Source organism: Chenopodium quinoa, unplaced genomic scaffold, assembly GCF_001683475.1.
Source record: "Chenopodium quinoa cultivar QQ74 unplaced genomic scaffold, ASM168347v1, whole genome shotgun sequence".
In the NCBI taxonomy this organism is placed as follows: Eukaryota; Viridiplantae; Streptophyta; class Magnoliopsida; order Caryophyllales; family Amaranthaceae; genus Chenopodium; species Chenopodium quinoa.
In genome coordinates, this window is record NW_018744991.1 from 4,043,911 (window position 1) to 4,067,500 (window position 23,590).

Below are 23,590 nucleotides of genomic sequence, written 5' to 3' on the forward strand. Positions count from 1 at the left end.
TCATCGGTAAATCTCATATTTGGCCACTATGGCACAAAAAAGGTGCATCATGTAATTAAACAAATACTGAAGTTTTTACTTCCTTCAAGCCAATCCTAGTTTTTTGTCTTACCACTTATGTTCTCTTGATAGATATCCTACTTTCTACTCAGTTTAACAAAAGTATGGGTAACACTGCGTTTATGTGCATTTAAAACTACCTCAAATTCCTTTTTTCCTAGAACTCTCATGCTCACATTTTATACTTGTCTTTAAGATTATAGAGGACTAGATGAGCCCTATCATGAGAAAGAATGACAAAAATATACACCAAAATACTTATTGTGTTCTTTTATGTTAAACTCACTTCCTATAGACATGCAATTTAAGAAACTGTTAAAGGATGTTAGCAGTTACAAGATAAATTAAGAGAGAAGATGTAAACAGGTGGATTTCTATAAGAAAAGGGTGAGTAAAGTAAGAAAGAGAGCATGAAAAGGTGTAATTATTGTGGGGTTGAAAGGGTAAGATGGTTGATAGATTGCTATTTCATATGATTGTAGAGTGGTTTTTAGTCTTGAATTTAAGAGAAATCAACGTCTTAATTCACTAATCACTCTATCTTTATACATTTTTGTGTATTACGTGCTTCACGGGGTTGTTATTGTTTTTTATAATATTTTAGGTCCCTAAGAATGGACTGTGAAGTACCTTTGAAAGTAAGCAAGGAATTTAGGGCAATGAGGAAAAGAAGTGAAGCAAAAATGAAGAAGGAAGAGCAAGATCGAAGAAAGAAAGAAGAATGAGGCCAAACACAGACGTGTGCAGCACGTCCGTGTAGGACATGGCACACCCATGCCTGTCCGTGCAGGATGCCCGGGTCCAAAACAATAGCTATTGCCTCAACTTTACAGAGACCTACTGTGAATTGCAATTCTTGTTTTCCCGGTCCTTTTTATCTAGGGGTCATTTAAATACCTCCCTTAGTTTATTAGTACGGATCTTCTTCTCTCCAAACTTCCTTAAGCTTATTATCCTAATTAAAGCATAGATTTTCTCTCCTTTAGTTTAGATTCTCAAAACGCAATCATTGTAATAGTTCAATTGAAGTTTGTTCTCTTGAATTCAAGAATTTCTCAAACTTTGAAGCATCTTAAGTAATCTTTTTCCTCTATCTCCTTTATTTTCTGATTTTATTTACTTTGAAGTGATAATTTCTCTCTTAACCTTGCTTAATTGTTGTTGCATGTGCACTCTACTTTGTTGTTACTACATTGTTGTTAGGATGTTGAACACAATGATTAGTGAGTAGTTTCTTAACTAGGGGTTGGGTGTAAGCCATGAGTTGATTGGTGTTTGTGTTTGCATGTTCATTTTGGGTTGATTGATTGTTTAAGAATTAGTTAATTGCATGTGTAATTGGATGGCCACTTATTGCTCATGTTTTCACTTCTATGCTTGCATTGAAATATGAAGTTTGGTTATGAGTAAGGATGGCAGTGGATCTAGACCCGACCGGGATCCGTAGATCCAAATCCGTTTTCAAATTTTGGATCAATCTATCGAAAAAACACATCTGGGTTTCGGGTCTGGTCCAAACCAGACCCGGATCCATTTACCCGTTTTTTAATTTTCCTATTAAAAAAAACTAAAATTGTTTGTTTCTTTATTAAAATGTTAATTATGTTAGTAATGATAAAGATTAGCCCTTTCAAGAGATGAATTTTGGATGCTCATGTCGGATACATCATCGTTGTTTTTTCACTTGCTCATTTGTAACATCGTATGTTTTTCGTTGTTTATAATTTTTATTTCAATATATAAGTGTATAAGTGGGTTACTTAGTGTTTTTAGATTAGTTATATACTTGTATAACTTTAATTTAGTTTGGGAAGTTTGAAATGCATTTGTTGACCCAAACATCACATTTATTGCAAAAATTTAGCCAAAATATATTGGACCCGTTTTGGACCTGGATCCGCTGCACCCATCGAATCCGGGTCTTTATTTTCCAGACGTGACAGATGCGGGTCCATCCGAACTCGGTCCAGATCCGACCAGTTGTCATCCCTAGTTATGAGCCTTTTATTCTATGATTAGACCAAATTTTAATCTTGATTACGGTTCCTTATTTGGATGATATAGTAGTCTTAGTTGCGAAAATTAGGTGAGAAATCCCAATTACTTGGCCTTAATGCTTCCTCTTACCGATCGAAAGACAAATCCGAGTTAGTGATCTACTTTCCATCAAGACTTGGTTGGCCTATCATGTTAGTTGAGTTTGATTTAGGAATACTTAGTGTTATGCCCTTTCTATCACCCAATTTGTGTTCATGTTTGCCTATTGTATTGATCTATTAGTTTAGTTGGTGTCGATTCCCATTAAGTGTTTGTCTCATTAGTAGTTAATTAATCAAAACCCCAATTTGTGACTTGACTGAACTAGATTATAACCGTTTCATGTTCTCGGTGTACTCATACTTATTCCCTGTGGATACGATCCTTTACTTACCCTAGACTTGTCTTATGTTAGTTTAGGTATAAATAGTGTTTGGCTTTAGGGTATTCCTCTAACGACCGATTTATCCCTTGTCAATGGTAAAAGGGGTATGCCATACGTACAATAAAGCAAAGTTAATAATTCAGAAAAGAAAGACCTAAAACAAAAAGTGGGTTAAAAAAATGGAGGGAGTAATAAAGTAAGTTGCACGCATGGTATTAGAATAGAGAAAAAAAAAATCTTTATAAAAAAAACAGGAAAACGTGAGGCATTATTCAGAACAATTTAATTTAATATAGCAAAGTTGGTTTTGGGTTGGGTGAGGGTTGATCCATGGAGGAGGAGGTGAGAAAGAGATAAAGAGGGAGAATGAGAGTGAGGGAGGGGAGGAGAGGAGACGGAAATGGCGGTGATGAGTGGTGGTGACGGAGGTAGGGTTGGTGGTTTCAGTGTTTGAGGAGATAGGAGTGAGAAGGGAAAATGAGAGAATTTAAAAATAAAAATAAAATAAAATAAAAAATCTTTTTAACCTTTTTATCAGGTTACATGTAAAATGGATCTGTTAGAGAAGATGAGGTGTAAAGGTTGGATTTTTGAGGAATAAAATGAAGGTTGGATTTTTAGGTGGAAAAAGTACAAAATAAGGAAAATTTGTAAAGAATAATACAGCCTTTCGGCGGTCTTTCAAAAATGAAATGGCCATTTGATTATCTCAATACAATACGACCTTTGAAACAAATCTTCCATCAACGAAGATCCGAAACTGTTGTCGAAGCCCATGACCCCAACCTAAACCAGTCAAAACCCTAGCCTACACCTTCGCCGAAACCCAAGCCCGCACCGTCGCCGAACCAACGTAACCCCAACCTAAACCAGCCGAAACAACATCACACCCACCACCGTCGTCGAATTTGTTTGCTTTACCCAATACTGTCGCGAAACCGTCGAAACCCCAACCCACACTCATACCTATACCCAAAAGCAGTATCGATTTCTAGGCGGCAGATTTCATGGTGCATAATGCGCTTATCATTGGATTTGAGGCATGGGTTTAGGGTGGTTGTCGTCGGTTTTGAGGGTGGTAACGCCCGATTTCGTTGGTTTAGGTGGGACATAGGGAGGCTAGCAGCTACTGGCTTGGTTAGGGTTGTTTTTTTTTTCCTTTTTTTTAAAACCAATACTTAATTGACACGTGTCCATAGTGGTCCCACTAACGGATTCCATTCAAAAATCCGTTAGTGGGTGGTAAAATCAAATTTATGGGTTTTTTTTGTGGTGTTATAATAAAATTTTCAATTTGTGGTGTTATAATCAAATTTCTGTGATTTTTGTGGTGTTATTTCCTAAAAAATCCTAAAAATTTAATTAAAAATCAATTTTCAAAAATGAAAATTATAAATTACAAAAAAAATCCTAACCAACAATAATGCGACATGTGTCCAATTTAATCTTTCAAATAGGTTACCGGTTTTTTGTTACATTTTAAGAAGATACATGTGAAAGGTCGTGTTATTTTGAGATAATCAAAAGGTGGTTCCATTATCGGAAGATTGGTGAAAGGTTGTTTTATTCTTGGCAAATTTTCCTAAAAATAAAAGTTTAGTAAACGAAAAAAATAAATAATGTAGCCAACTCCACTTATTAACCAGACATCTAAGCTGAAAGATGACCTAATCAAGAGTGGAATGAAAGAAAAAAAAGACCATGACAGAAAGAAATCCACCAAAATTGATGCTGGAAAAATCTTTTACAGCAAAGCCCCACTAGATCAGACAACAAAGAGAAGGGCCTGTTCAACATCCTAAGGTTATGTTTAGGTATGTTAATTAACTAAATTACATATCTTTCTCTTTTGCCATTTTTGAGCAACAAAATATGCACTGTGAACAAAACGCCCATTTTGACATGTTGCAATCCTCACTTCCCAAGAACTCAAAATAAATAGATAGCCATGCTGCCAACATTGCCTTTTTGGGTGAATTTCACATTATACATGTTCTGGTGTTCAATATGGTTTGGCAATGTTGATATAACCGAGGGGCAGACATATTCATGCTTCATAGACAGTGTATAAAAGAGTGCACCTAAGGCGCTATGGTATTAAGTAAATGGGGTACACGGCTCTTTTTGAGCTAGGCAAGGCACATTCAACAAGGCACACAGCTTTAGATGTTGCTCCAATATTTTTTGTTTTAGGTCATGACTTCACTTTGACGGTTAGACTATATGCCTTAAATTTGAATCCTATATGTGACGGATACTCTTTGAAAAACGGCCTTTTTTATCAATTAAATAGAGATTGATTTATATATGCTTGTTCCTGAAATAGAAAGCGGCCAGGCGCTGATTGGCACATTGAACTATCCCCCATTTGTTCTTGAATACTTTCCTAAGCGTCTTAAACTTGCTCGCCTAATATTCATTGAGTGTGCCTAACTTCAATGAGGTGCACCCAAAGCATGCGTAGGCATAGCAGGATCCCAATAAACTCAGTGTACCTTGAGCTTTTTTTATACATTGTTCATAGGTAGAAACATTCTGCATAGCTGCACACATGCGTGCAGTCACAAAGCATGTGGGTGAAGTTATAACAGGCCATGTATGTTAGAAAACATCCAACTCATGATTGCCGCGCACCAAGTGTTGTCATCCCTGGTCCCCTCCAAACCTCCCCACCACTGGGGAGGGGAGGGAACTAACATATACATATAGGAGATAAGAATCAACAAGTTAAAGAAGCTAAAGACTCCCATGAAAGTTGAAATGCAAGATTAAAAGGCTGACTAACATTTACTGGCCAAGGAAATTGAAAATGCTTTGAAAGCTGAAACTTCTCCAAGTCAAAGTCCCTCACTCCAGAATCATTGTTGGAGGCAGTAAAATGAATTGCACCGCTGCAATAGAAACAATATTGAAAGAAAACTTAATAAGTGAAAATCTTTGCAATGGAGTATTTTACAAAAGGAAAGAGGGAATAACAGCACAGGAAAAACTCCCCAACTACCTGGAAGAGGCATAGATCTCAACAGCATTAGTAATAGCGTTATCATCATATGTGGTCCTCGTGCAGAAGCTCACTCCAGATCTGTCCAAATTCTGCCAGTTCAATTTGCAATATAGCATTTAGCATATATTTGTGATGAATCTATCTTGTGTTATTGCATGACCAAAATCTTTCCAAAATATTGTCTAGTCAAAGAGATGATCCTTCCCAGTTTCCAAAGGGCCACCGAGAGGATAAAAAAGGCAGTAAACTAAAGTAAATACAGCGGTCTTTCATGTTAGCTGAAAATGTCATGAAAAATGCAAGTATAGCTCATTCAAATTACAAAACAAAATAATATGATCGATAGAAGAAATGTTGTCTAACCTTGCAAATAAGTTCCCCTTGAAATCCTCCAGCAACTAACAAATTATCTTTGACAGAAAGAGTACTGACTTGGGTTTGACTAAATCCTTCCAATATACTTCCAGGATGTTTCTAGATAGACAGCAATATGAAAACATTAGTTTCTGAGTGAAACAAATCCATCTCATCCCATATAGTGCAGAAATAGTCGTTATAAGTTTAATAAACCTCATTAGGTGGATGGAGTGAGTATTGCAATACAATGAACATAAGTAAATTCCAACCATATAGTAGGCGATGCTTTAAGGGGTAAGAATCCAAGTTCTGCATGATCAAAACTCACTTCTGTTGGAGCTACATGCCCTGAGACATTAAGAACCTCGGATTTGCAACGCGCCAATGAAGACCAATGGACAATACATGAATTAGACATGAGATATACATCGTGCTTCGAGGTAGCCCAAACCAAATTTCTTAACTGCACCAGCACAAGAAAATGCATGATTGTTTAATAAAATTTTACATCATACTTGAAGGTATTCTTTCTATTACAAGCTTCTATTCACATGTGATGCGGGCATATTAATATTTTTGAATTTATATGTTCAGATATGAACTAGCTCAGATTCCTATACAGGACTAATCAAACTTGTGCAAAAGGATACTAGTCAAAAGTTTTAGACACAACCCATTTAGACAATGAACTTCAGGAAAAAGGCACATGGTAGTGATGCTACCAATGATGCATTAACAATCAATCTCTGCACTAAATCAACTGATGCCACGGTAAATCAAGTGAGACGATGCTTGCTAAGCGATAGAACCATTGCTAATATTAATAGCAAAGCTGAAAGACATGAGTGACATCCAAAAAGTACAAGAGCAGCCGAAAAAAATATGAAAGGTTTTATATGTGCATGCAGCTGATCACTCATATATTATAACCAGTGGCCAGTCCATTGCAAGATTAAGCTCAGAGAAGAAATTAAGGAAGTTCAAAAGAAACTTCAAAAAGATTCAACAAAGGCTCCCGCCAGCACTGCCGAGTTCCAATCATTACAAGCCCTCCTCATAATTACTCTTCATAATACATTTGCTCCTGCCTTCATAACATTCTATACAGATCTTTCCCTTATAATTAGTCTAGTTAACACAATATACCCAATAAGCCAAGCCCAAAAAACACTTTGAGGGGCCATAGGGTTCCGCAAAGTGGTATGAGGTGGAATTCAAAAATGAGAACAAGATTGTAGGGGTTTGGAACATGATTCTTAGTAAAAGGTGTTTGGTTCATTTCTAGAATCCCCCTACCCCCCACCCCACAAAAAAAATAAAAAAAAAATGCAACGGACGTGGTTGTTCAGACAAAAATAAACGGTCGAGAGGATAATTTCGATTGATAAGCATCAAGCTTGCGTACATAACAATGGCTTAAGGCCATGACTCTCCAAGGTTTCTCAATACAATTTCTGGATACCCTCTCCTTACTAGACCACTACTATTTATACTACTACTACATTGTAAGAATTGGCTAACAAGGCCTTAATTACTACAAGTACTATTCTTGTCTTCTTTCTACTTTAACACAGTAACAAACAAATAGCTAAAGGTGCTTGTCTGCCCTGCTTAACAGTCCTCTGCCTCCCCTTGTAGTGGCCACGGCTTGTTGTTGTTGGTCTGCTCTTGCTCTTGCTGTCTCTTCTGACGGTCAGTGTCTGCTGTAGGTGAGTGTAACGGGTGGTGGAAGTGGGTTCATCGCAAAAATCACACCACTTTTTAATTGATACTTGGAACATTGGTACGAGCCAACTTCATAGGCCTATCTTTAAAGGGTTTAAGGCATAGGTTTAAAACTCTTACTAATATCAAACAAACACATGGTATGAATTTAGACCCATTTTAAGTCCATACATCCATACCGGAATTCGTGAACCAAATCCCTCCCCCCACCCCCCACCCCCACCCCAAAAAACAAAGAGACAGGTATGACTCGATGGGAAATGAGTTACAAGCTGCAAACAAGACTTTTGAGGTTGAAAAGTGTTTTACTAAGGCCCTGCCTGGATTGGCAGTAAAGAGGGAGGAAAGAGTAAAGGAGTAAAATATTCTGGTACTTTTACTTGCCTGGATAGAAAGTAAAATTGCAAGGGAGTAATATATTCCCCTTAAAAAGGGGGTAAAAGTTACCCAGGGCCCCCAGTGAAATGATTTCCCCCTCAACATCACCGCCTGATTTCCATTTCTCTCATTCTCCTCTTTACCAACCTGCCTTCAACCTTCCAACTCCCACCATCTTTATTCCACCAAAGCCAAGTCCAACAAAAAATTATTTATACTCCAATTTTTATGAGCTTACCAAGGTCCGTTCAAGTTAGTGCAGGCAATGGAGGAAATCCTTACTCTAGAATTAATGCCAAACTTTAGGAAAATGAAGTTTTACCCTATAACTGATCCTCTGCTAATTTTTTCCCCATCAGATTTTAATCCCCTAATTATTTCAAGGAATCCAGGCCAACACTAAGGAGTACATTAATAACATTGAGATTTGAGATTGCATATGAAGATTAATTATGAGTGTTATTTCCTACACTATTTTCTATCTATGTTCCTTAGATTTTAGGTTAGTTCCTTTAACATTTTAGTGTCTTTATTTGGGTTTTTGATATTTTGTAACTTATATCTCTTTTGTGTATAGGTTGTTGAGGAGCCAATGCCAAACATGAATGGAAATTAATATTGACGAAGCGAAAAGGAACTTGTTAGGCACGTTTTGTTTGTCTAGGTTCATTGAATCTACGAATTCGGGAAGTCTTGGGTAGTAATTTACAAGATCTGCAGCAATTGGAAAAGATATATTTGATAAAAAGGAAGATCTTATCAAATGGATAAAGATGTGGAAAGAGATATATTTTTCCTAAACTTATCTAATTACTTTCCTTATCTTTGAAAGGTTCCAACTCATCTCTTAGCCTATTTAAAGCCATGAAATTAGGTCATAAAAAAAGGAGAAGGGAGGCAAACGCCGGAGAAGGGACACTTCACTCCAAAACCCCTCAAGGGTTAGGAGTTGTTTGTCACTATTCGTGATACATTCCAGCGGAAGAACTCGGAGCAACCTGAGAGGAGGAACCAAATCTGAGGAACTTGATGAGTTTTTGCTTTATTTTCCTTCCTTATCTTTGTGTTATGAGTCTATAATTAGTATTTGAGATGAGTATTGTTGGTTTTTTAAGATTAATGCTTTGGAGGTATTCTTGAATTGTTGTTTAAGCCTATAAATGATGATTTCGTATAAGTAGGTGTACAACTATTTGTTTGGATTTGATTTCTATCGCTAATTAATAAAACTAAGTTCGTAATTGCTAGGAAGCATTAATAAATTAGCTATCAATTGTAGAGGAGGACGTTCCACTCTATTAATTGTAAAGTAATTCTTGATAAAGGTGAAATCACATTCCAATAATGTCATGGTTGTATAGGACTATTGTAGGATTAATGTTTTCTTAGTTCTTAATGCTATCATCAAGTTAAATTCCTTGCTCGTAGTATAGGGGTTATTTGTTGAATTCCGTGCTCATAGTATAGGGGCTATTTGTTGGTTAGGAGTAGTGAAAGTCGTACTAGATCTAACTATTACTAAGGAAAAATAGGGGAACTTATTCCATAAGTCAAGCTATTCTAAAGGGTTAAGTAATATGTATGGGACTATACATATGCATGATGGATTTCTATATATAGTTGTTGAGTATATCAAGTTCCTTTAGTGTTTCTATTCTTTATTAGATTTATTTACTAGTTATTCCTTATCCTTAAACTCCCTCAATCATATCTTTTATTGTTTTAGAGTCTTAGTTAAGTGTTCTGGATCTTATTCTTAATTTGTTGCAATCAAACTCGTGGGATTGACCCCTACTTCCACTAATTACAAGTTAGTAATCTTAGGTAATTACTATTAATTTATCTTACCATTTTACTAGGTTCTCATTGATTTCAAAACCCATTATAAATAAGAAGTGCAAGGATACCCAAAATCTCTGTGTAGGAAATATTATTTTCTAAAGGGTGACATAAGAAATTTTTTCTATCATCAATTCCCAATGATTATAGAGGCATTTAGAAGGCTATACAGTGAGGAGGTTTACTCCCCACCTGCTCTCACTAATAGAGGATTGTTCTAATTATCCTTCCATACGAGTTTTGTAATTTTATGTTTGGCTATTGAGGAAATAATGGTATAAATTCACTACTTTTTCGGGGTGAAGAAGGAACAATAGGGAAGGGAAATTCCAATATAGCCACTATACAAATATACTTCTCCTTACTCAAAGTATTGAACTCTAAGTGGAGCCTTTAATATCCAAATAAGAAATTAAGAAAAAGTATTAAAAAAAAAACTAAAGAAACATAGGAGGAATAACTCAAACTGTTAGGAGATACGTATTTGATAAAGAGTTCATCAGTTTCCGTAAATAAATAAGTTGGTAAACAAGAATTATAAAAAAAAAAAAAATTGTACAATTTATTAACAAATGGCTTAGTAAGCACAAAACAATATGCAGGAAAATGGTACTGTGTCCAAGAGTGATGAAACCAACAAAAGGATATGTGCAAACACCACCACTCCAACATTACCTTTCCCACTCTTGCTATTAACACTACTCTACTTTATATAGGCCCTGTTTGGTAGTAAGCTTATTGGGGGTATATTAGCTTATTTGACTAACTTTAGCTGATTGACTAGTCAAACAAGCTAATACAAGTATTTGGTAGTAAGCTTATTCCACTAAATAAGCTCTTTTTGAAAAATTAGCTTATTCATTAATTATTGTGAAATGACACTTATAACCTCATTTAATTTAAAATATTATCTAAACTACCTACCCCACAATTAGCTTATTGGTCATTTCACATACTCAATCACCTATAAGCTATCGGCTATTTACCAAACACTTTTATATAATCAGTTAATACAATAAGCTAGTCAAATCAGTTAATAAAATAAAATCAGCTAGTCAAAATCAGCTAACTCAATCAGCTTCAGCTTTCTCCCAAATAGGACCATAAAAATAAATAAATAAATAAATAAAAAATTAAGAGTTACATTAACAGCTGAGGAAAAGGATTAAATAAAACAAGATAAGTTGTCCTCTAAAAACAGGATAAGGAAATTATAGATCAACCGTTAAACCCAGTTCCTTTGAACCTCCCAACTGAGTAATCCTAGAAAGCCCCTGCTGCCTTAGCCAATAACAATGACTGATAAGTGAATTGGCTCACATCGATTAGAAAACAAAGAAACACATGAAAAGACCCAGGAGTTTTGCTCCAACCACATACACATGAAAGAGAATGATAGTGTGACCAAATATGACAAAGACAACACTAACCAGCCACCCACATGATTTATGGATGAGATACTAGTCATACTACAAGGGAACAAAAAAAAAGGAATCACTGCCAAAAGAACGAATAAATCAATCTGGATAAAGTAACCTGAAAGTGGAGAATAGTTGACTTCACAGATCTTGAATTGTGTCTAAAGTCGTAATATATCCCCTTTTTCTTTGTTTGTTTGCATACCTAGTTGTCAAAAGGAAGGAGCAATCACTATATAATCATCAAATAAACTTTAAAACTTAACATAGCACTTTACAAGAAAAGAGAAAAAGATTTAACTACAGTCACCTTCTCTGTCCCTTCACCAGAGTTGGGGATGTTTTCATAGTTCTTGTATTGTTCTATTCGAGTCTGCCGGTACTTTTCCCTAGTAATGCTGAGCCTTTCCCAGGGAATGCCTTGGATGTCTCTGCCTCTCCTAGCTTGGGCGGAGGAAGTATCTGCAAATTTATTTTCCTAAATCCAGAAGCAATCAAAATTGGCTGATTGCTAGAACTCGTAGGAAAAAGAAAATAAAGTTAAAAAAGTGGGGTGGATTATCACCAACCATGAAATCATATTCTTCAATTTCAGAATCTGATCCACCCATCTCTCTATCACGAAAATCTTCATCCATATCATCATCAAAATCTTCAATTTCGTACTCCTCTGCCATATAATCAGCATCGTCGATATGAAGATGGGACATCCTCAAAGCAGCCTATTCTACCCATATCAACAACCAAACAATACAGCAATGAAGATTAGCTGTATTTCAAGTAAAGCACAAACAAGAAATAGAAAATGGGAGCAATGACTAGAAGCAGCATACATATGCAATGATAAGCAATAGAGCAGTAACTCAAATACATGTTAGAAGCACGATTTTACCACTCTTATGCAGCCCGTCCTTGAGCCCAGGCAGGAGGGGTGGCTGCCGCCTGGGCCAGGGAGAAAGGTCCATATTCATAGTTTCTTCCCATCATTAAAGGTTTATTACTTATAAGACCAATGCAATTTGACTCAAAATTCATATTAGGCTCGAAAAATCACATGAATTTCTTTTCAATATTAACACAAAGTGCATATAGCAAAATTCTAGCTGTATAATCGCTCATGAATTAAGTGATTAAAGCCAATAGTTCAACAATCAACGTTAGAAGAAGTGAAGAACCCTAAATTGACTATACGGACAATCAAATTAACAATATGCGAAACCAAACCCTAGGTCGTCAAGTTTATATTCGATTATTTAAAAAATACTCTTACCTCAAAAGCTGCTTCAATGGAGGAGAGAGAAAGCTTTAAAACCGCTTCAATGGAGCACTCAGAGTAAATTTCAATGGAAGAGAGAAAAGGGGGTGCAGCGTAAAAGTGAAAATTTCCAAAGGAAAAAAATTGAAAACATTAGAGGAAAATTATTTAAATTAAAGACATGTATCATGTATGTCAATTGTCGGATCTTTCAATTGTTAGATCCTAATTACGTAGTACTTAATTGTCTTTTTAAAAAAGAGAAAATTGTGAAAAAAAAAAAAAAAGACTTTTTAAAAAGGATCTTTAAGTAAAAACTAGACCCGTTCAATGCACGGGTTATTACTTGGGGTTAATTATATGAAATAATTGCTTTATTTCTAAAACTTAAAGGAAAAAAAGACTGAGGGTGGTAAAACTGTGAAAGAAGATGAAGGAATTTATTTAGATATATATACCTGAAGATTGTGAAATATGAAAAGACATATTAGTTTAAATTATATTTAAAGTCTAAGAGATGAAAAGATTATTTTTATTATAATTCATAGGTTTATGTAATAAGTACTAAGTAATTGAACTTTATTTTATTATGGTGGAAATGGAACACTTCATTTTCTTAGTTGAATATAAATATTAAGGGAGGTGACATGTGTTATATGGGGTATTGAGTGACTTGTGATGCCATGTGTCATATAAAAAATTGTGGTTTGTGTTTTTAAATACTAAGTATAGAAGTATAGATTTGTGAAAAAAAAAAAGGACATTTTAAGTTATACTTTAGGATAAATTGGATTTTAACACCTGACAAAAAGGCTAAAAATGGTTTTTAACACCCCTCAAAAAAAAAACTTTTATTTTAACACCTCCCAAAAATATAAAAGTTGGAAGTTAACATCAGTTAACGATTTCCGTCACGGAAATTTAACGTGGGTCCCATAAATTGGTTTTCGCTCTCCTTCGTTTTCAATTTTTTACGAAACCCACCTTCGTGGCTGCCATCCCATTTTTTCTTCTTATTCCTCCCTTCATCTTTTCTTCGTCTTCTTCCTCCCTTCATCTTCATGGCTGCCATCCCAAACTCTTTCCTTCGTTCTTGCCCACCGGGCACCGACCAACCCACAGCCATTGACAATTCTCCCGACAGTCAGCCCCCACCTCCTTTCAAACCCATCCCCCTTCACCCACCCCCAAATGCACTCGCGATGATTCCGATCAAGCTTGGTTACATTAATGGTAGAAACTCCCACACCACCACAGTCATCATTTCGACGAATAATCAGCAAAATTTGATCATTTAATAGAAGGAAGTCGTTGGATAGTAGCCCAAATAAGGTCGTCGTCGTCTTTCGCGACCGATTCGGAGTTGGAAATTAGGGCTTGATTGAGTTAAAGCTTGATGAAATTGGGGGAATTGAGACATTTTGAGACGGGTGGAGGGCCGAAATCAGGACGGAGAAGGGGGGATGGAATCGGGACGGGGAAGGTGAGGGGGGCCGAGGTGGCTTCGCTGGCGAATCTGGTGGAAGATCTCGCGGAGGTGCTGGTAAGGAACGTGGTGGCTCTGAAAAATTTGACTGTGAGATTGGTTGCAGAGTTTAGGCGAGCTGTGTGGTGGATATTGTGGGCTTGCTGGTTGAGTTCACAACGATTTCGAGGGAATAGCCTGGAGGTTTGGTTGAGTTGGATTCGCTGGGGAAATCGATTTTCGCCACTGTTGGTTGTCCGGAGTGGTGGTTTCTATGGTGGCTATTCTAGTGTTTTGGTTGGAAGAGGACAAAACATGTTTGCTGGCTGCGAAGGCTTGGTCAGTAGCCGTACAGGGCCCTTTATGGGCGGCGGAATTGGTGGTAAAAAAAATGGAAGTTCTCAGTCGCTTTGTTCTCCAACGAAGGAGAAGATGAACCGGTGTTGAATTTTTTTATTTTTTTTTTGTATGGTTTGATTTATGAGCACCAAAAATCTGTAATGGATAAAATCAATGAAATGAAGGTTCAGAGAGGAAGTTTCGTGTTTTGCTGGGTGAAAATTGAAGTTGAAGCCAATTTGTGGGACCCACGTTAAATTTCCGTGACGGAAATCGTTAACTGGTGTTAACTTCCAACTTTTATATTTTTGGGAGGTGTTAAAATAAAAGTTTTTTTTTGGGGGGTGTTAAAAACCATTTTCAGCCTTTTGTCAGGTGTTAAAATCCAATTTATCCTATACTTTATTTGAATGGGGTACTTGGGTGAGCTTGTATGGTGGTCAACACTGGAGCTTCAGGGTCAACACCGGAGCTCCAAGATTGACCACCTCGTAAGCTCACCCTTAAAGTGACATTAGTTGAAGAAGATAATTACAAAATAAAGTAGTAACTCTTTAATAAAATGACACGCAATAAATGAAGGAATAAAAAATTAAAAGAAAAAACAAAAATAAAAGTGTACCGATAAGAATGGGGCACGTGGCAGCGTATATTGTTTGCAAAAGTTCATGTTATTAAATACTAGTTTTGTGCCCCGTGCAATGTCCGGGTTGTTTATGAAGTCGATTTAAATCTATCCAACGTGGCGCGACACTTGGTGAAAAGTTAAAATGTCAAGTGTCGCTGCCTTGTGACCTGACTAAAAGTTTAGCTTTATATATTAGTTATATGATCTATTAACTATTTCTAAAACAAAATATTCTTGACATCATCAATCCTTAAATTATCTAACATGTCAATCTAACATTAAAAATTTTCTCTCCATTATCTATGTGTGATGTCATCATTTATTTTATTTTTTTTAACCGACACTGTACATTTTTCTAACAAAAAGTTATCACTCACTTTTACAAAAATGACAAAACTTTATTTTATGCATAATAATAAAAATTAATTAAATCGTGCAACGCACGAGTCTAATCTAATTAGTACTTCCTCTGTTTTTTATTACTTGACCTATTACAAATAGGCACAGGTTTTAAGGCAGAGTAGGAAAAAATGGTAAAAGACCCATCCAAATAATTTTTGTGAACTCAAGCCTACCACAGACATTTATGACAACATATATTGGTCATATATGGTTCCAAACGACATTATATGACCCTGAGATGTATTCCCTAGGGCCTCGAGACTTTTCTCCACCAGGCCCCATAACCTCCAAAATTCTTTAAAAAGTGTGGATAATAGCCTTTAATTTTGGAATTTTTTGACCTTTTTTCACCAGGAAATAAAAATTGTCGAGATGTTTTGCATGGTCCCAAATACCCTCCTGAAGTACAATTAACTGGGTGGAACCATCTACGTAGTAATTTGCCTTAAAACAGTCAATTTACCAGTTCATAACTTGCACCGATTTCGTGAACTCAAGCTTACCACAGACATTTAAGACAACATATGATGGTCATATATGGTTCCAAACAACATTATATGATCCTTAGATGTATCCCTTAGGGCCTCAAGACTTTTTGCCACCGGGCACTGTGACCTCCGAAATTCTTTGAAAAGCGTGGATAATAGCCTTTAATTTTTGAATTTTTTGACCTTTTTTCGCCCGAAAATAAAAATTGTCAAGATGTTTTTCATGGTTCCAAATGCCCTCGGGGAGTACAATTACATCCTATTTGCCTTAAAACGGTCAATTTACTATTACATAACTTGTAGCGATTTCGTGAATTCAAGCATACCACGGACATTTATGACATTATATAATGGTCATATTTGGTTCCAAAAGGCATTTTATGATCCTGAGATTTATCCCTAGGGCCTCAAGACTTTTTGCCACCGGGCCCCGTAACCTCCGAAATTCCTTAAAACCTATGGATAATAGCCTTCAATTTTTGAATTTTTTGACCTTTTTTCTCCCAGAAATAAAATTTTCTGAAAATTTTACCATGGTCCCTAATATCCTCTAGAAGTACAATTAGGTGAGTGGAACCATCTAATTAGTCTTAAAACGGTCAATTTACCCGTTCGCAACTTTTACTGATTTCGTGAACTCAAGCCTACCACGGACATTTATGACAATATATAATGGTCATATATGGTTCCAAACGGCATTATATGACCCTGAGATGTATCCCCTAGGGCCTCAAGTATTTTCTCCACCAGGCCCCGTAACCTCCAAAATTTCATAAAGCGTGGATTTTGCGTTTAATTTTGGGATTTTTTGACCTTTTATCGTCTGGAAATAAAAATGGCTGAAAAGTTTACCATGGTCCCTAATATCCTGTAGGAGTAAAATTAGGTGGCTGGACCCATCCAATTTTCCTTAAAACGGTTAATTTACTCGTTCACAACTTTTACCGATTTTGTGAACTCAAGCCTACCACAGAAATTTATGACAACATATACTGGTCATATATGGTTCCAAACGGAATTATATGAACCTGAGATGTATGCCCTAGGGCTTCAAGATTTCTTTCCATCGGGTCTCGTGAACATAGAAATTCCTTAAAAAGCGTGGATAATAGCCTTTAATTTTGGAATTTTTGACCTTTTTTCGCCCGGTAATAAAAGTTGTCGAGATGTTTTGCATGGTCCCAAATACCATCCAGGAGTACAATTAGGTGGGTGGAACCATCATATTTGTCTTAAAATAAATGGTCAATTTACCAGTTCATAACTTGTACAAATTTCGTGAACTCAAGCCTACCACGGACATTTTATGAAAACAAATAATAGTCATATATGGTTCCAAACGACATTATATGACCCTTAGATGTATCCCCTTGGACCTTAAGACTTTTCTCCACTGGGCCCCGTGACCTCCAAAATTCTTCAAAAAGCGTGGATTATAGCCTTCAATTTTGGAATATTTTGACCTTTTTTGCCCGGAAATAAAAATTGCCGAGATGTTTAGCATGGTCCCAAATACCCTCCAAAAGTCCAATTAGATGGGGCGGAACCATCCAATTTGCCTTAATACGGTCAATTTACCTATTCACAACTTGCACTGATTTCGTGAACGCAAACCTACCACGGACATTTACGACAATATTTAAAAGTCATATATGGTTCTAAACGGCATTATATGACCTGAGATGTATCCCCTAGGGCCTCATGACTTTTCTCCACCGGTCCCATAAGCTCTGAAATTTCTCAAAACGCGTGGATAATTGCCTTCAATATGGAATTTTTAGAACTTTTTTCGCCCGGAAAAAAAATTATCGAGATGTTTACCATGGTCCCTAATACCCTTCGGGGGTCCAATTAGGTGGGTTAAACCATCCAATTTTCCTTAAAACGTTCAATTTAATCGTTCACAACTTGCACCAATTTCGTTAACTTAAGCCTACCACAGACAATTATAACAATTATATTGGTCATATATAGTTCCAAACGGAATTATATGACCCTTAGAAGTACCCCTTAGGGCCTCAATACTTTTCGCCACCGGGCCTTGTAACCTCTGAAATTCCTTAAAAAGCGAGGATAATAACCTTCGATTTTGAATTATTGACATTTTTTCCCCTGGAAATAAGAATTTTTGAGATGTTTACCATGGTCCCTAATACCCTTCGAGAGTCTAATCAGGTGGGCGAAACCATCCAATTTGCCTTAAAACGGTCAATTTATCCATTCACAACTTGCGCCGATTTCGTGAACTAGCCTACCACGGACACTTATGACAACATATATATAATGGTCATAACTTGTTCCAAATGGCATTATATTACCATAAGATGTATCCTCTAGAGCCTCAAGACTTTTCGCCACCGGGCCGCGTAACCTCCGAAATTCCTCAAAAAGCATGGATAATAACCTTCAATTTTTGAATTTTTTTGACTTTTTTAGGTGGGCGAAACCATCCAATTTGCCTTAAAACGGTCAATTTATCCATTCACAACTTGCGCCGATTTCGTGAACTAGCCTACCACGGACACTTATGACAACATATAATGGTCATAACTTGTTCCAAATGGCATTATATTACCATAAGATGTATCCTCAAGAGCCTCAAGACTTTTCGCCACCGGGCCGCGTAACCTCCGAAATTCCTCAAAAAGCATGGATAATAACCTTCAATTTTGGAATTTTTTTGACCTTTTTTCTCCCGGAAATAAAAATTTCCGAGAAGTTTACCATGGTCCCCTAATACCCTCTGGGAGTACTATTAGGTTAGAGGAACCATCCAATTTGCCTTAAAACGGTCAATAATTTACCCGTTCACAACTTGCACCAATTTCGTGAACTCAAGCCTACCACAGACATTAATGACAACATATAATGGTCATATATGGTTACAAACGACATTATATGATCCTGAGATGAATCCCTTAAGGTCTTAAGTCTGTTTTCCATTGGGCCCCGTAACTCCGAAATTCCTTAAAAAGCAAGGATAATAGCCTTCAATTTTGAAATTTTTTGACCTTTTTTCGCCTGGAAATAAAATTGCCGAGAAATTTACCATGGTCCCTAATACCCTCCGAGAATACAATGAGGTGGGTGGTACCATCTAATTTGCCTTAAATGGATAATTATTCTGTTCAAAACATGCACCGATTTTGTGAACTCAAGCCTAACACTAACATATATGACAACATATATTGGTCATATATGGTTCCAAATGACATTATATGACCCTGAGATGTATCCTCTAGGGCCTCGAGACTTTTCGCCACCAAGCCCCGTGACCTCCGAAATTCTTAAAAAGCGTGGATAATAGCCATTAATTTTGGAATTTTTTGACCTTTTTTCGCCAGGAAATAAAAATTGTCAAGATGTTTTGCATGGTCCCAAATACCCTTAAGGAGTATAATTAGGTGGGTGGAACCATATTATTTGCCTTAAAACGGTCAATTTACCAGTTCATAACTTGCACCGATTTCGTGAACTAAGCCTAGCACGGACATTTAAGACAACATATGATGGTCATATATGGTTCCAAACGACATTATATGACCCTGAGATGTATCCCTTAGGGCCTCAAGAATTTTTGCCATTAGGCATCGTGACCTCTGAAATTCCTTAATGTATAATAGGCTTTAATTTTGGATTTTTTTGACTTTTTTTTGCTCGGAAATAAAAATTGTCAAGATGTTTTGCATGGTCCCAAATACCCTTAAGGAGTACAATTATCCTATTTGCCTTAAAACGGTATATTTACCGGTTCATAACTTGTATCGATTTTGTGAACTCAAGCCTACCACGGACATTTATGATAACATATAATGGTCATGGAAAACAAGGTTGTCATTCTAAAAGGGCAAGCTGAGAAGTCGGATGCACTGTATGGTGATATCTTTGGTGGTGAAGAGATTCAGAAGATGCAGAAACGAGTATTTAAGTTTACAAAATGCCTTATTTTTCAATTGGTTTTGTTGGTCTTAGTATTTGCACTGTTTGTCATGCAACTAGTACCCAAATCAGCAATGGTTGTACCCACTTAATAGTTAATACACTCTATTTATGGGGTTAGGTGATTTCTTTTTCATCTTGTAATCCTGGGTTGAATTAAGATATATGATTAATTTTCTTTTCTTTTTACTTTTATTTATAGGTCTAAAAAAAGGTACAAATAGATCAGACTGAGAGTAATCCTGGTTACCTCAGTTTCACATGATCGAAAACCATAGGTCCTTAGCTGCTGCTAAAGTGTTGTGAGCTTCTAATGACTATAGTGCTATTCATCAAACATTTAGTCCTCTTTTCTGGTTTTTTGAGGCCCAAGGCCATTACCACAGGTGTACATGTTTGGGGCCTGGGGTTTGTTCTACATGGTGTGAATACATAGCAAGAACCCCATTGTTACACCTCTACATGTCTTAAGCATGAGTGTAATCTCATTTTAGGCTAACTTGATTGTTAAATCTTCTTGAAATGTTTATCAAAAAGCCTGTTTAGGGGTGTCCATAATTCGGATAAAAACCGAAATCCAATCTAATCCAAACCGAATTATCAATTTGGATCGGATTCGAACTTTAAATTGGATCGGATCGGATTGAGATTTTTTGGAAATTCAGATTTTCGGATTGGATCGGATTGACCCTAATAGGATCCAATCCAAACCGAAAACCGAATTGTAAAATTAAGCTTGTATAAATATGGATTTCTGTATATTTTGAATTTTATAGCTCAAATACTTACTACCACATAAAATAAATTAGAGAGGCTTTGTATTATTATTTTTTTTTGAAGGGTTGTATTAATTAATTAATGACTTGACGTTGAACTATTTATTTTAATCATGATTTTGAAGACTTTTATTTATAGTAAAGCTTTATTTTTATAATTGTATTAGGCGCTAAAAAATAATGTATTATAATTCGGATTTTCGGATCGGATCCAAATAACCGAATTTTAATTCGGATTGGATCGGATTGGATCAAGAGAGAAATTCGGATCGGATCGGATTGAAAAATTGAAAACCGAATTATATTTCGGATTGGATCGGATTTGGACTAAATCCAAACCGAAAACCGAACGGACACCCCTAAGCCTGTTTGTGACCACATATCACCCAAATTCATCTTTTTCTTCTATTGGTACATTATCTTCTACAGTGAGCTATATTGCTATGTTGATTGAGTCTAAGTCTGCTATGATGCTTGAACATGTCATGTTACAATTTATCCATTTAGGATAGTTAGTAGTCCTCAGTACACTTTAGTATGTCAACATGAACTGCATTTAAAGAATCAGTGACATGGTAGTTTAATTCTTAGATAAGTATTCAAAACAGTCTCACTTGGATTATTATAGTATCCATTAGATCTCTCCGTCTCTCTCTTTTTCCAAAATAATATTCTGACTCTTGGACAAGTATGTGATGGTATAGAAAGCTGAATCTGAGTGACTTATGTCTCTGCTGCAGGGTCCTGATTTCGAAGCCAAAGTCGCAAAGCTTGTTGAGCTAGGATTTCCAAGGAATGATGTTATACAAGCTCTCCAGCTTTTCAATGGCAATGAAGAGGAAGCAGCCGGATTTCTTTTTGGAGGCTGACAAGAATTTAATTCTTAAATCAATACAAAATTGTAGTATCTAAGACAATAGAAAATATACTCTTGGTATTATTGTACAAAACATTTTGCAAATCAATTGAGTACGATTCATATTTATATAATTTATAATAGTTTTGTTTTATCATAAAGCGATAACCGTCTTGTAATGGGTGGGGGATGAAGAAAAACAAAATGATGAAATGAAAACATATATCCAAGCATTTTGCCCATTGTATGGATATGACAGTATATGCCCTATTAGTTGCCATATTAACAAAGTTATTTCTATCAGAAGAACGATAGTAGTAATAGTTTTGGATCAAGTCTCTTTAGGTTGGATTATTTTCGGGTTTGACTTGTTCGGGTTGATTTTCGGTTTGAAGCAGGTCATTTTTAGATCTATTGTTGAGCTACTTATTTTAATAATTAGATATAAAGTAATTATTTATAAGAACATTTATTTTTGGATCGGGTCAGGTTAGCTTGGGCCAAATTGTGTCAATTGATCTTGAGAAGAGTTCGGGTATTAGGTTCGGTATACCAGCCAGGTAAGGTTTTAGTTATGCGGTTTACGCTCATCATAGCCACCGTACAAGGACTTGTAAAGCATTCTACAAATATTTGTGGATATTATCTTGCCTGACAGTGTCTCTAAACTATATCATTCACCTTACCCAAGAGCTTAACCTCTGTAAAATTATACAAGTATTAACTATACAATATGAGCCAGCATTATCGTTAAGGCGTGAAGGCATCCATTAAAACACCTCAAACCAATTACTTCGTACTATCACAAGCATGATAGATATGTCAGCATATTTCTCTCTTTAACTAAGAGTCAAGATGTATTAACTTAGGCTATCATCAAGGCAATTCATACAAATAATCAACTAATCTTAGGCTGATTCAACAACAGATGAAAGCTAAAAAAGAACTAGCACAATGAAATTGATCCAATGTCACCATTGCAAAAACCATTCCTAATATTGCAAACAAAACCATTCTTAGCACTGCAATCTTTAAAATAGGTACTCCATACTTTAAATAAACAAAACAAAGACATCAAAATGACAATAAAATGCCCAAGTAAATTAAGCCAGATCACTCTTGGAAAGATTAGCAGCAGCTTGACCACGAAGACGACCAGTCCTCCTAGCGGCAATAAGACCAACCTTCTGCCCTGGTGGTGCATCTCTACGAACAGTACTGGCATGACCAATATGCTGGTGGTTACCTCCTCCGTGAGGATGCTCAACTGGATTCATAGCAACACCACGAACCTTAGGCCAGCAGTTCCTCTTCACTCTGTACTTGTGATATGCATTTCCTGCCTTAAGAAGTGGCTTCTCACTACGACCTCCACCAGCAACCTGACCGATCAAAGCACGGCAACCACTTGGGACAATCTTCTTGGAACCAGATGGGAGCTTGATCCTGCAACAGAGTAGATTTTGTTAAATAGGTCCAATCAGAATTTATAAATAGAGTTTGATAATATCTCAATTGCCACAGAGATAGGCAAGTATCATGCTAACAGCTCACTTGCGCTTCCCTAATCCACATCACAGTACAATAATACATCATGCTTCACAATAACACAAAATGCAAACCTTATCGAATGGAATTATTATCAAACACTCTGCCCCAGGAACATGACTTAAAGGACTGAAATTTGTACTTATACAGATTAGTAAGTCTATTAAGAATTTTATAATTGTATCGACCTATAACCTACAACCTACGCAACATCTATATTCCACATAAATGACATACATAATACACCTAAATAATGACAGATATTTCTCTCACAAAAAGTTTCATGGCCAAATTCAAATTTCATTGAACTAATTTATTGAACATATTTATTCTATCGTCTGCAAATCATCAATACATACCTCTAAGCTCAAATCGATGAGTCATTTCAAAAACAGTCGCATTCATAAATTTTACAGAAATTACATACAAAAATTCTTTTTAACCAATCTTGTAACAAGTATCATCATAATCAAAACCCAGAAAAACAATGTAACTAAAAAAACCAATTATCATAAATATCATCTAAACTCCAAAACAATAAACCAAAACACAAACAAATCATACAAAAAGATCCAATTTTCTAATCCAAAACAAAAACCCAAATCAATAATCACCATAAATATAATCTAGAATCCAATACCTTAAACCAAAACACAAACAAATCATACAGCAAGATCCCAATTTTCAATCC

General features: G+C 36.1%; 1 protein-coding gene and 1 pseudogene across 2 annotated transcripts in view; both read right to left on the minus strand.

Annotated features, from left to right (window-relative positions):
• The window catches only part of LOC110707082 (uncharacterized WD repeat-containing protein C2A9.03-like), a 29,046-nt gene extending 16,399 nt beyond the window's left edge, over positions 1 to 12,647 (minus strand). Inside the window, exons 1-8 of one of the 2 annotated variants that reach the window (XM_021885119.1) lie at positions 12,474 to 12,647; positions 11,773 to 11,925; positions 11,514 to 11,681; positions 11,322 to 11,408; positions 6,172 to 6,306; positions 5,850 to 5,960; positions 5,484 to 5,575; positions 5,268 to 5,373 (exon numbers count right to left, since the gene is read on the minus strand). In XM_021885119.1, the coding sequence (XP_021740811.1) occupies positions 5,268 to 5,373; positions 5,484 to 5,575; positions 5,850 to 5,960; positions 6,172 to 6,306; positions 11,322 to 11,408; positions 11,514 to 11,681; positions 11,773 to 11,913 (840 nt within the window). In that variant the 5' untranslated portion in view covers positions 11,914 to 11,925; positions 12,474 to 12,647. Of the gene's footprint in view, positions 1 to 5,267; positions 5,374 to 5,483; positions 5,576 to 5,849; positions 5,961 to 6,171; positions 6,307 to 11,321; positions 11,409 to 11,513; positions 11,682 to 11,772; positions 11,931 to 12,473 lie in introns of both variants that reach the window. The other variant, XM_021885118.1, reaches the window with a different exon arrangement.
• Positions 12,648 to 22,379: 9,732 nt separating this feature from the next.
• Positions 22,380 to 23,590, minus strand: part of LOC110707083 — a 2,244-nt pseudogene continuing 1,033 nt past the window's right edge.